Raw genomic sequence first — 14,480 nt, 5'->3', positions numbered from 1 at the left:
TCCAAGGAACAGAACCGAAGAGAGTAAGAATAAGATCCTAACTCAGTCCACAGAAAATAACTAATTGATCCTAACCAAGCCATAACTTTAACTCTACCATTACCTAGAGGCTAAGCCTCAGAGAGTCCTAGAAGGTTCTACCTAAATATACATGAGTCTTAGATCTCAATCAAGTAGTAAACAGAAAGAAAATAAATATATCCTGGAAATGGGTCACAAAGAAACAGAAATCTCAGGAGCAAGAATGTTCAACATTCGGAGCAGGATGTAGAAAAGCAGGAAACAACTAGATCCTGGCAAGAATGTAGCAGGTAAGAGTCGAATTCCAGCCCCATAGGAAGCTAAAAAGATGAGGATCAAAATCACTGCTCCTTTGTTGCCTTTGTGGGTGCCAAGCCTTGATTGGTGCAAGGAAGAGAGACATGGACCATTACCACTGACGCATGGATGAGGGACAAACAAGTGCAAAAAGAGGAGCATATCTATAGGGCAGCAAGGAGGCCCTTTGTCCACAATATGTCCTCTGGCCGATCTCAAGATCCCTATAGGCGTAGCATGAAGAGCACTAGCCAACGCCACCTACCTGACCCCAGACAAGAGAGATGCAGAGATATTCAGCCCACATGGACTGGCATCTTCTGCATCAGCGTGCTTACCTGACTCCAAGTGCCCTGGCCCACAAATGCAAAGTAAGGTCCGAGCTAAACTGCCTTGAGCCGCTGAGAGGGGCATGGCAGGTTGGTGACATTTCAGTTAGTAGAGAGTTTAAGGTTGACGGGGGTGTCACATAGGTCAGTAATGCCTGCAATACATATTTTGAATAAGTGATTTGGAGGAATGAACCTGGTGCCAATGTTTAACAATAGAAGCGAGGGTGGATGCACAAAAAATTACTTGGAGAAGGCCCTACGTGGGCAGTATGCCAGAGGACCATGAGTGCAAGCTATACTTACTGGCAGCCATAATGCAGGAGCTTAGACTACAAGGCAGCGTAAAGGCAACAGTAATGGGCAGGAGAACATTTTTTTAGAGTAGGGTGATGTTCCACCATTGCTGTAAACAATATATAGTTAGTACCTAGTAATAGTGTTTCTCGCAGAACTATAGTTTTGATCACCAAGAGTATCAAAGCACATTATACGACAGTAGTAGGTGAAGCAACGGGCGCATCCAGTAGAGGTTGTCCTTTGAGGAAGTGGATCTAAAAGGGTACTGTGTTACCGTGTATTTAGGCATATATATATATGTTACGATAAAACAGGATCATCTCATCTTAATCAGGGATCACATGCAACTACAATTTTGCACATGGATATTCACAATTTAAAAGAAATTATGACCACTCTGAAGCAACCTTGACAGTGACACATAGTACAAATAAATTATAACATGTACTGGGTCAACAGCACACCCTGCCTTCTAGACCATATAAAGCACATATTTACTGTACATGTTTCCAAAAGCCGTGAAAATTACTGCAGTTGTAACTTGCTACTCATTTGTTAAAGGCAAAAACTAAAACGAGACAATACCTAAAGACTAGAGCAGGGATACTCAAAGTACGGCCCGGGGGCCGCATGCGGCCCTCCTGACCTTTAATTGCGGCCCCTTTGTGAACAACAGCACTGGGCTGCTGATCACTTGACAACGCAGAAAAAATCGTAAAGCTGTGAAATGGGCATACTTTATTTACACTTTAACTAAGAGGCCTAGACAACTTATCTTTAGGAACAAATTTATTGAGTTTTAACGATATCTTTCACTAGACATGTAAGAACATGACAAACTGTTAGCAAACTTCAAAAAAGTGTCTAAATGCATGAGCGTTTTACCTTACTTTGCGCACACCCTCGTGCCCACCTTCCATCACCCTCCTACTCTCGGCCTACTGGCACCAGTGCGGCCCTCGGGCATGCCACAGACAGTGTTTTGTGGCCCTCGGGGAAATGTTTGCGAGTACCCATGGACTAGAGCATAAGATGCTAATCCGGATAGCTCTTTTGGCATGGTAAAAAGCTTACATGGCAGAGATTTAATGGTTGTGTCTCTGCCACTTGTGCTCTAGCTGCTCCCTAGATCACACATATTTTCTGCATTTATCACACAGGTGAGTGCTCAAAAGCCTTTCTGTTGCTCAGCGATTTGTGCCTCTAGCCTTAGAATTTTCTTCCTCTGAAAAACACTAATTCTAATGTGTGATTATTCCTTTTAGGAGTAGGAATACATTAGCCATACACAAAATTTGAATGATGGACACAAAGCACCGGCTTAAAAATTGTTCACCGCATGTATTCCCCCCCTCATTTGGACACTTACCAGTTTGTTTCATTCCTCCATAAAATGCGTCTACATTTATTAGAGATTTAAAAATGAATCCCATACAGCCCTGAAGATGGTCTTGATTATTTGGTAAATCAAAAAGGACTAAGAGAACTGAATCTGTAATTAAGTGTTATATTCTATGAAGTACTTTCAACTCAAAGGGCAGAGTATCATACATTTATAAAAGGGGACTCATTCATATGTTTGTTATTTACCTTTTGTATATGATCAGTATATGGCATTTGCTAGTTGATGTACCCCATTGCTGACTTTTTCCATTTTTGGTTTAACTATAAAGCCCATGCATGTATGTGTTCATATGTGTACACCTTCTGATGCATTCTATTTCTATTGCTCACATAAATCCTTTGGTTGGTTTTATGTGTCTTTTCGCATAAATGTATAAATAATCAAGAAATAACCATTATGGTTTCACTTAAATGAGCTCCTTGTTGGCCATTTACATGAGTAGATATTGATACCCAAGCTAACAAGGGTCACCCTTCTTTTTACAATCCAAATGCAACACACATTCTACAGTGCAATGTGGAAGATCCCAGATTAAAAATAGAATTAACACATTTAATAATATTTTTACCTAACAATGCAATAATTCTACCGGGGGAACGAATGAGCCATGTGACAACATAGGGGATAGTTTCGCATTTATGGCCACCAAATGGGCAGTTTTCCCGACGGGGGCTGGTTTCTTAAGGCTTAGTTCATAACTGCCATTACTACCAAGAGCTAATACAGGTGGCCTGTAGCGACAATGAAGCCTCTATGTTGGCAAGCATGCTGGGGTCAAATGAAAATACACAGCTTTGCTTTGCGTGAACTCATTCATGTCCCATTATAGGCCACTATTTTACCCCAAAATTTCTGTTTTTGGTTGATATACCCAATCACTCCTTTAACAATGCCTACAAATCTAACCATTTTGTGTACTATTACTAACTCATAGTTTTTTTTAAAAATATGTCACTTACCACTAATTTTCCTTAAACTCCACGACTTTAATACTCCATAAAGTGGGCTTCGCTCGTTACTGGGACCCCTTTTTCTTTATCCAGTCCAACTCCGTTACTGGGGTAAAACATTACCTCACAATCAGAAGTTGTTGATGCTCTATTGAACAGGATGATGTTGCTGCTTTCTTCCCTTACCTTCCACTGCTTTTGTTATGCATTTGTTAGGTATTTACTGAGATTCATGGTTTTCTTTGTAGTGGGCTGTGTGTGCTGTTTATTTGCTGGAGTTTCAGTTGTTACAAGTTTGCCTACTAAGTAAGAGAAGAAGCAAAAGGCTCCTAAATCTAACATTATTATTATCAAAAGAGGTGGCTCAAAGGAGGAGTATATATTTTCAGGGGTAATCAAGATACAAGGCTTTGTCATTGTGATGCAGAAGCTAAAAAGGCACAACCTGGGTACACCAGCTCCTTCTCAACCTTTACAATCCCTGTGGGCACAGTAACTTCCATCATGGTGATACCTGGCACAGACTATTCTTGCGAAGATACAAAGGGCCAGATGTACGAAGCATTTTTTAGGTCACAAACGGTGAATCGGGCCATTTACGACTTGAAAAATGCTATTTGGGATGTACAGACCCATTTTTGCGATTCGGTAATCTATTTACCGAATTGCAAAAAGGTCTGTGAGTCACAATTAGGAAGAGGTGTTCCCTTCCAAATTGTGAGTTACAGTCCCATGTATGATTGTTTTGTGACCACGAATGCAGTCGCAAAACAATCGCAGTTAGCACCAGTTTCAAATTGGTGTTAACCCATTTGCAAATAGGAAGGGATCCTCATATGACCCCTTCCCGTTTGTGAATGGCAGCGAAAATATTTTTTCAGAGCCAGCAGTGGTCCCACGGACGGAAGTGTTTTTTCTTGATGCCATTCCCACGGACCACTGCCTGCTCTGCAAAAAATGAAAAGACAACTTTTCATTTTTCATTTTGAAATGCATCTCATTTTCCTTGAAAGAAAACAGGCTGCATTTCAAAATAAAAAAAACTGCTTTATTTAAAAGCAGTCACAGACATGGTGGTCTGCTGTCTCCAGCCGGCCACCGTCCCTGTGAGGGTGGCCATTCCCAATGGGGTCGCAAATTGCGACTTACCTCATGAATATTCATGAGGCAAGTCATTTGCGACCCCATTGGGAATCGCAAACAGTGTCATTGACACTGTTGTACATCAGGTTTTGCGACTCGCACATTAGCAACCTGTATAAATCAGGTAGGATACTTGCTTGGTGCATAACAGTAATGCTCAGCCATTGCTCTCTCAATCACAGAATCTGACATGGCTCTTATCATAGGAGGTGAAATAAATATTTGGAAGTGTTTTTTCTTGATGCCATTCAATTAATTGGTACTGATTTGGTGAATGGGACCCCTTTTTTGAAGCACTGTTACCTGCTGAATTGTGGGTTTGTCTGTTTTTGAACTGTTTTGCTAGAGAAGAGTCCACAGCTAGTCACCCAACCTGTTCTCTTACCGTATTACAATAAAAAAAATGGGAGATTTTGTTGAACTGTTTTACTGTTTAAGAATCTATTCACTTCTTTTCACAGCCAGTGTTCTCAGTGTAATCACCCCATTGATTGTGTGAATTATCAACTGCAATAACTTTGATTGAGTGCAGGAACTGTATTTCTTTGCATATTATGTAGTGACAGAGGATGGGATTCGGTTTTATGAAATAAAAGGGGTTTTATTTTCTCTAAGATTTTGCTTCTTAGTGTGTTGTGATTCACAATTACACACTCTGAAAGCCCATTGTTGTCTGATGTGTTAACATTATCTGGTGAATTGTTAGTGGTCAAACAATCATAAGGTGATGGAAGGAATATCTGCATTAAAGAGCCAAGCTACAGCAACTAAAGAGACCCAATCACAACTGTTCCTACAGGAGCAAGACCAAGATTGATTTGCATATGGGTGGGTCTAATGTGAGGTATATGGTAGGCAAAAGAATGCTGTGTTGGAATGCTATCCGAGCAATTGCAAGTGGTTAAGCACTCCTCCCATCACAATTTGTGCTTTTGATGTAACCCCATAAGTGACCAAGGTTAAGTCCAGACGTGGGTCTCTTGATCACTGTGCCACTTAAACCCACTTACACCTAACTGAAGAGGCCTAATCAGGCTGACACCAGTCTTTGGTTGATTCTATTTCGGTTTGAAGAGGACCTTGCTAGGCAGTTCAGGCTGTACTGTTCCTATTGGAGCAGGACTAAGGCTGATTTGCATATGGCTGGGTCTAATTTGAGGTGGAATGGTGGGCCAAAGAACAAAAGGTTGTAGTGCTACCCTGAGCACTTGCCAGTGATTAAACTTATTGCAAGCATTCCTCTAATTACCTTGTGTGTCTGAATGTTAGTGGTGTACTGAACCTGCAAGACCTGTACTTCAATACAGAGCTTGCCGTCTAGTTCTTCATAATCATGGTGAGACTGGCTCCCACTGACAATGTCAAGTCTATGGGAGTCAATAGTTTCCATTTGACATGAAAACTAAATGTGGTATGTGGAGACTAACATTCACGAGACATTATGCAATATATTGGTGTCTGTGATGCCCCTTCTGCAGCCTGTGCTCTATTGAATCCCTAGACTTTAGTGTCAGCCTTACTTTGACATTGAATTCCAAGTGCCACAAGCCAACATATACTCACGTATGCAGAAGTCTCCACTCTCATAATATCCCGGGCAGCACTGCGAGCGGCGGCGGTACATGGTCCTCAGCCCCCTCCTGTAGGCCGTCTTATAACTGATCCTGCATCACAAGACATAAAATAACATGTCTGAGAAGAGTGAAAATCAATGGGCGACTTTGGAATTCCATTTGCGATCAATTATAACAACGATATCATTGCACTACCAGCTTAAAAATGTATGAGGTTCTTAGATATTAAAAAACACAATGCGGGGGAAAAAAATCAATCAAGAACTTTCAAGCTTGCAAAATATGCAGCACGTTCTGCTCCCTGCCACGGACATGGCTCTGTCCTTGCACATTAGGATCACCTGCGCTCCTGGGAGAGAGTCGGCTCTACTCCACAGCAGATACCTTGCATTCATAATTGCATTATGTCCAGCATGCAGCTCTTCTGGGCCTAATATATGCCATAAATCTTTGTACTGGCTTCCAACCCTGCAGAGACAAGGGGAGCCCATGCTTTCACACTCATTGGGAATAACATGCATCGAATCACACCTGGAGTAGGTGTATGAATGGAAATTATATTACATTAGATAAATATATTTACTGCTCTATCCTAGACACCCCGTGGACTATGGAGAGTGTATCCAAAGTTTATAACTGAATTACTGTCACCCAACACATTTTGTACTACAATGATCTTAAAAGGACCCTCAAGGACTCAAATCCATTATATGCACTCTATGAGAAAAGCTCTTTGGTATGTATGTTTATCCACTAACTGAATTCGACATTTATGTTCTGAAAAAACATGGTTAGGCTCTTGATGGCTAAGAAAACTTATTGGGTTACTTTATAACCTTTTGGCTGGATCATCCATGGCTCTGTCACTACCACCAGCATAAAGTACATGAAGATATAATAGGGGGCAGAGATAAACAATGAAGTTGGCACGTGCACCACCCAGGTTTAGGAGAACAAAATACCCATCAGAACAAATACAGCCATTATTCCATCTGTAGAGTGTTCTGTGAACGCTAAAGCCCAACAGGCAAGACCGTTCATTCCGCCCCTCATGAAACTGATGGAAAGTCTACATAACCCACCACAAATGTAGTTAGATCAGTTCAAGTGAGCAAATATTAATGGTGTATGTAGGCTCCAAACCAGAGATCAAGCCAGTGCTATCTCCGTCTCGACCCTGCTGACAAACTTGTGTTTCCTCTGGAGCTGAAGCAATGCCACTTTTTTCCCACGGCTTTGTTGAATTTGTATTGCCAAAAAAATAAATAAAACATTCCTGAGATGTGACAGGCTCTACCAAAACATGTCTGGCATGGTAACATCTCCTTCCCAAATGCCAGTCCAGCTCTCGACATACCCCTTTCTACATAGATGTCTTCTATGACTCTTTTTCATTAAGCCATTTCACAATTAAGGACTATTTGCAGGAAATATCATATGTTGGAGCAATGTATATTATACATCCGTGGTATAGGGAGACTTATAAGCTTTTGTGGCAGAAGAGATAATATAAGAATGCCTCCTCTGAGTGCCGTATCTTGTCCATTGAAAGTCTTTCCTAACATATCTCAGCCCCTGACACAGTCTTACAAAAGTACTTTTAAATATCACGTCTTGAACACACTAAAGTTTATATTCGATATTTTATAAAACAGGCATTCGTAGAAAGGGTTGTAACAAATAAACATCAGGATGCGGTGTTGTGGAGCACCTTTTTAAGGAAGCACCCACAAGTGTTAAGTAGCAACAGCCACACAACCATTATACCTGCTGGGCAGCTTGCAAGGCCAGACACTCATTGTCACACAAGCCGAACTAAGATCTTGCTGATTTACAGCCTCCCAGCACCCAACATTCAGGGTTCACTTTTTCACTTCTAACTAAATCATGTCCCTTTGCACTCTGACTTTTCCACTGACTCCTCTTCACATGACCCACATCATTCACTTTGACGACGCCCTTTTCCTTCACTCCAGACTCCCTGTTCTCTTCCCCTTGTACTCAATTAGACCACACACCATTATGATCTACATGACTCACAAATACTCAGACTACGCCCAACAAGTGCTACCATCTGTGATTCAATAACCTGTTGCAATTTCTTCTGAATTTTCGGAAAGGCTGTAACATAACCTTAGAATCCCAGTCCTGGTTTCCTGAATGAAAGCATCCAATGATCCAAATGTTGTCTCCTTACAGCCTTTAAACCAAAGAGCAATAAGACACAAAGGAAAATTAGGTACTCCCTAATTCACCTGGACCTAGTATTAGGTAGATCCCTTTCTTGTGCCTTCCCTTGAAATGACACAGATCGCTCAGGCACAATAGGTGATACGGGTCATCACTGGGGTCACTCCTTGCCAGAAACTGATGTTGCTAGGTTGCTGCATCATGAGCTCAATGAGTTTTTTTTTATTTGTTGGAAACATTTTTGTTTTATGTGAGGCTTTTATTTTCCACCCAGAGTACTGTTGCTACTCAAATTGTGTATAGTTGAGTTGGATGAGCATTTCATTAGTTTTTCCACTCGTGTAAATACTTAGGGTCAGGTTATAAGGGTCTTTCTGCCCATTGTTTACTAGTTAAGATATTTCTCCCTGTATTAGTAGCTATCTATAGGTCGTATGCTTTCTTCAGAATTACTGTGATCCCTGCCCATCCTCCTACCTGTATGCATTCGGGAGAGGATAACTTTAAAAAACAAGACCCGCCTATTGGCTCTAATGAGACTTGTTTTGTTGTGAAGGAAGGGCGGGGCGTCTGTCCTCCTCGCAAAACCTAAAAATAGCAAGGTGTGTGCCCAGAACTAGCTTAGGATTTCTTGAGGTTGCTGTATTGAGTGGTGCTGTTCTGACGTTCCACTTGTTGTGCATCAAGGTGAGATCCTTCTGAGCTGCTCTTTGTTACTTACTAATGGAGCCGCGCTGAATGTCACACTTGCTGCAACTTATTTCCTTTGGAGAGACTTTGGGGATTCGGACACTGCAACATATCGCTTTAGGTACCTTTTCTACATGTATAACCAGATCGTGGATGTAGTCTGCCCTTAGTACGATAACCTTGTAGGTTCCTGGCAGCTTGCAGCTTTTTTACACTTTGTGTTTCGTCACGTTTGAGGTGATAGGAGACAAAACATGCATCGAATATCTACGGTTTCTGAGGAATGGTAAAGTACACATGGGCTCCTCCAATTTACTAGATCAGCACTTCGTCTTCCTTTTAGGGGTGCCTTTTGCTACTGAAAAGCTTTGTTGCTGTTAGCCTCCGAGGGCTCTCTTGTAGCTCCATCATGAATCTGAAGGCGAGGGTTCTTCTCGCATGGGGAGTGCCTAGCGGTCGCTTGGTAAGACATGTTTTGGCTCTAGTTCTCTGCTCTCCTACCCCAAACCAGCTGTGGAGGGCAACATTAGCCTGTGAATAGTTAGGTAGGCCTCTAATGCGTTAAGTCCATATTCTGTCATGGCCCAAGTCGTTTAACCCAAATGACAAAGAACAATCCTAGTTGGTACTTTAATAAAAATAAAACACGTTTTGACTGTGAAATGCAGCGGTTGGTGCTGCACAAAGACCGTCAAGGCTTTCAGAACTGTTTGATCTTGCTGCAGATTGCGAGGTGAAGCCTTTCCTTTAAAGCGGTCTCATCGGGGCACCATTCATCTTTGGTGCTTACGCGGGCAAATAGGAGTCCTGCCTGCACCTCTTTAGTGGACCCCTGGATTGCTGGAGCCGAGAAGTCCCAGAGATTGACCCATGCTCGTCTTTCTCAGGAGATGGGGTCTCATGTTCTGACACTGGAGGCAGTCCCTTTGAAAAGTCGTTTTATCTCTTGCATCCGTGCCTGTGATTAGTAGGTTCCACTCAAAAAAGCAGTCCAAAACCCGTTGTATAGTGGAGCACTCATAAGTGTAAATTCAGTATCTAATGCCACCTAGCCAACGTCCAAAAGGCTTTATATATAACCAAGTTTGCTCTTTGTTCATCATTTATTCAAAGAAGTCATCCAAGTCTTGATGTGGTATAAAGCTAAAGGTTACTTTTTCTTAAGTACAGTTCAGACTGATGAAGTCACATCATTCATCAAAAAGATATTTCATAGAATCCTTCAGCGGACGTGTGTTTCAGCCCCCCACCTGGGACTTCCTCAAGGCTATTTCAATAGGTTTGCAGCATCAAATATAATCTAAGTGATGTAAACTATGGTTCTTTGAAAGTCTCTATACTGACCCCGAAATTGATAAGATGACCAACTGATGTCCTAGTTACTAGTTCCGTGAATCGTCCGAATAAGCCTACAGCACCCAGCATTCCCAGGCAGTCTCCCATCCAGGTACTAATCAGGCCCGACCCTGCTTAACATCTGACATCAGACGAGAGCAGGTGCTTTCAGGGTGGTAAGGCTGTATAAGGATGGGAAAACCAGGTGATGTAGGCTACTAATTCCGCGGATTTATTGAATCAATAACTAGGACATTGGTTGGTCATCTTATCAATTTCGGAGTCAATACCTTGGCTTGTTACCAAACAGAGTAATGTACCATCTAGGAGACATTGCTGCCTCTTTGTGCTAGCCCGATTCATCCACATTTTGGAGACTATTTGGCCTCCTTCCTTTGCCCTAGGCCAACACTCCCACTTGATGCAAACGAAGAACATTGGTACCACCTAACTTTTAGAGCTCGAATAGTCAGCAGGGGTTCACTGCCACAAATGATTACATGAACAGACCACAGGATGCCATCTAATTAGGAGCCCGTTATCTTGATGATCCCATGCCCCCTTTGGATTCCCACAAGCAACTCATCGACTACAGAGGACAGGCCCCTTTTTCACCGACTACAATGAAAGGGTCCTGATAATGGACACTGATGTTTTACAACGAGAATCATGTGTGGGGTTATGAAGTATGGCAGTCTGCACCACTCAAACCTTTCTTGCTGCCTATCCATGCTACCTGGCAGCAGTGGGTTCTCGTGCAGTAATGCATGGCCAGATGGATTGTCACAGTGCCTTGGAACCTGCAATAGACAATGGCCATCCCAGCTGAGGGGTATAGCCCATTTCTCTTGCCTGTTAGTATGCAGGATTAGATTAGACCCATCTCACTGATCAAGGTCAACAAGAATCATTGCATTTTACATATAGCTATACATTTCAGAATGCGCCGTAGCAGTCAACAACTTTACAAATTAAGCCACAGATACCTCACAATCACAGACCTTCCAGAAATACACAACTTGTCTTGTGAGAGTTCAGAGAAGACGTACACAGCATGTGAGTGTGAGAGCCCTAGGTGATGTCAAGCACACAGGGTATATGATGGATCAGGAAAGGCATTCACTAAATGTGTGGAAGGGCATTACTGGAAATATAGAGCAGGTGTGGTATAGCTTAGGGGAAGCGAGCTCAAAGGAGGCCCAAAATGCATCCAGAAGCATACCCCATGAGTGGGGAGGGGGGCACGCACACACCATAAGATGGCCTCTTGCAGGAATAGTCAGTGTGTGTGAAGGTTCAGGAGGTGCGCAGTTTTTTTGTAAGTCTTTGTTGAGCCCTCAAATGCTATATGCAAGGACCCTTAACTTGAAAAGTACCATGGTACGATGTGAAAGATATTAAGAGATAGTTAGGAGGTAGTCAAAAAGGGCAGTTAACAACCCCCCACCCCTTGCCTCTTGACACCCACTCCAGCTCACACTCACCTGTGCCTTGTACATTTGAACCAGTTGAGTATGTCGGTGCACCTTGTGTAGTAAATCTGATCGAAGGGGTGAGCGTAGGACTCCTGCACAGTGACGGCATAGCTGGAAGCAAACAAAACACAAAATCATGTATTTAGCTTTTTTTGGTGGATTGAATGGTGCCACTGGTGGCCAAGGATCCACAACCGAGCACACCAATTCAATTACAGATTAAACTTTACAAAAAAGTCATTTTTTGTAGGTACCCATGTGTGATAACCCTGAATTGACTCGCTGAGCATTGCTCCATGTGGTAAGGAAACGGAGAGCTCTCACATTTCCATGCCCTTGCTCTATAGCAGTGGTAAACATGATTACTTTGGATAATTAGGACCATCTCACCATTTGTGCTAAGACCCAAAGTGTCTCCGTTAGTCCTCACAGTGAGATGCTCATAGACGGATTTTGGCATGCACTTGACTTTACCTTCGTTTACAGCATCATTTTGTGCATTGTGATATGCCAATTTGCTGAGGATGAGAGCTCCTGTTTATTAATGGTATTATTATGGTGAAGACTTACTTATGGAAGAATTAGAGTATTACACACTTTCATCAAAAAGAATGCTAAGTGGTACATGTACGAAAATGTAATATTAATTGGGGGGTGGCTATCCATCTCAAGGAATAATCATAACCATGTCAGCGGGAACCCTTAGGGTCACTATATTAGCTGAGCTCAACCTCCTGGTAGCTATAGCACAGAGCACAAAGGCTTAACTTAGGACAAAGAGTGAAGTATGTATGCAGTAAAAACAGTAACAAAGTGAATATACAATACAATAAAAAATTAAACATAATTAGACAAATAAAATCATATTTAATAAACAAAAAATACAAAAATACAATAAGGAGAACCAGAGATTCAAATTTTTTAAAAGTTTTAAATGAGAATAGCGCCAAAAAGCACAAAGTACCATGATAGTCAATGGTTGCTGCAGACCGGGGCCCAGGCACAATAATAGATTGGCCACTATTGAGTGTGGGTAGGATAGACTAAACAGGTTTGTCCTGGTCAAAGATTTTTCCTTCTGACTTATTCTTTAAGTTCCAATCAAATACAGGAGCACACTTCTAAAGCCCCACAGGGCTGTAGGGGAGGCACTTAGAGATCAACAGGGTGTCTGACAGAGGGCCAAGAGCAGATTCCAGTCCAGGGCCAGTTTCCACTGGTCAGCTGGGCAGCTGCAGGAAAGGCCTCTTGTTGTATCCTTTTAGGTTGATCAGAAGGTAAGACTTATGACGCTAGGAGTGCCCTTCCTTGTTCTGGGACAAGAGGGAGCTGGTCCAGTCCTTTAAGGTGCCTCTGTGGTCACAGGCAGCAAGCTCAGTCCTCCTCTTTTCTTCGTCAGTGGGTGCATGGAGATGCCACATTTATACATTGCACTAGCTAGTGGATGGGAATGACTCCTGAGCATCTCCTAACCAATAGATTAAAAGCACCAAAGGCAACCCTACCCACATCGGGCATTTTTAAGATGGCAAAAGACATCACCTATGCTAAACCTGTGCTCTGAGGGCAGGGGTTGTGTGTGGGGGGAGGGAGGTGTAATATGGTAATCCTGGTGTTCACCCACATCCAACATAAAATTCAGTTTAAAGCAGTCATTGTACCCACAATAAACACAGATAGAAGTCTGGTAGGACAAATGCAGTGTTCTTCAGCAACCAGAAAGTGAATACACAATCAATAATTCTCTTGGCACCCTGCTCTTCCCCTCTCAAATGTGCCCGAAGTTTTACAAGGAAAACTCAGAGACAGAGGTCTGGAAGGACAATGCAAGAACCGTCAGCAACCAGACAGTGGATACACAATAATTATCTTGGCATCCTGTTCTCTACCATTCCAGTTCTCCCGAAGCAAACCCAACAGACCTGTTAACCAGGATTTGACACCGTAGTGTAAAAAAGGATGCTCAAAGCCTTCCCATAGCATATTCTGCAAGACTCAGAGGAGTCATTTCTGCCCATTCATGTCAGCTTATTGTTTGCTTCTGGGAGGCATTTCACACCATATCAAATGCTAATCACTGGCTGGAAATATTGTAGAGCAAATGCAGATCAGCTTCCAGGAACCTCAAGCAGGGAAAAGGTAACTTTCTGAAAACTACTTCCCCTTAATATTTATCAAAGAAACAACTTCACTATTGAATTGTGTTTTCAATAACTATCAAAAATAGTCATCAATATTTTTTCTAGCAAGCCTCATCCCCGAGATACAGTATTAGAATTTTAATCTGTACCTGTTTTTCTGCATAGGACAGCTATACCTTCCTCAGTGAAAAATAGCTTTGGGATTCTAGTCGCTGTAAGGACATGTTTACTTAAAATTTCTCCATGTCCTACTTTTAAATACAAGCACCCCGCTTTGCTGGCTACAAGGCCTACATAAGGATGACGTATTAAGATTTAAAAGGAAGGTTTTGACTTGGGGTAATTTTGATAGGTTGAAATGAAGGTTTTACACTTCGGTAGTAAGGCTACACAGGGTTGGTCTGAAGCCATGTTTGTACTGCCAATGTAGTGGATGGCACAACAGATGCTTCTCTCTGCTGGTGGCATTTAACTTACAAGTCCTGGATATACTTTGTACCATATTCTAGGGATGTGTAGGCAAGCTATCAATTACTAAGCTACCAAGTATACCAATTTCCCCATGTCAAAAGGAGGAGCATGTGCACATTACTGCTGGTTAGCAGGGATAACGTGCACTGTGTTTTACAG

The 14,480-nt window shown here is 42.2% G+C and overlaps 1 protein-coding gene and 1 pseudogene across 2 annotated transcripts in view; both read right to left on the bottom strand.

The window, feature by feature from the left end:
- MEGF11 (multiple EGF like domains 11) overlaps positions 1 to 14,480 on the bottom strand; it is a 1,692,327-nt gene that overhangs the window by 1,213,356 nt on the left and 464,491 nt on the right. For both annotated transcript variants that reach the window (XM_069222897.1, XM_069222898.1), the window contains exons 3-4: positions 11,719 to 11,820; positions 6,009 to 6,109 (exon numbers count right to left, since the gene is read on the bottom strand). In XM_069222897.1, the coding sequence (XP_069078998.1) occupies positions 6,009 to 6,109; positions 11,719 to 11,820 (203 nt within the window). The remainder of the gene's footprint in view (positions 1 to 6,008; positions 6,110 to 11,718; positions 11,821 to 14,480) is intronic.
- Positions 10,306 to 10,424, bottom strand: LOC138286328 (5S ribosomal RNA; annotated as a pseudogene).

This window comes from Pleurodeles waltl, chromosome 3_1 (genome assembly GCF_031143425.1).
Source record: "Pleurodeles waltl isolate 20211129_DDA chromosome 3_1, aPleWal1.hap1.20221129, whole genome shotgun sequence".
In the NCBI taxonomy this organism is placed as follows: domain Eukaryota; kingdom Metazoa; phylum Chordata; class Amphibia; order Caudata; family Salamandridae; genus Pleurodeles; species Pleurodeles waltl.
This window is presented reverse-complemented; position numbering and strand designations above follow the sequence as displayed.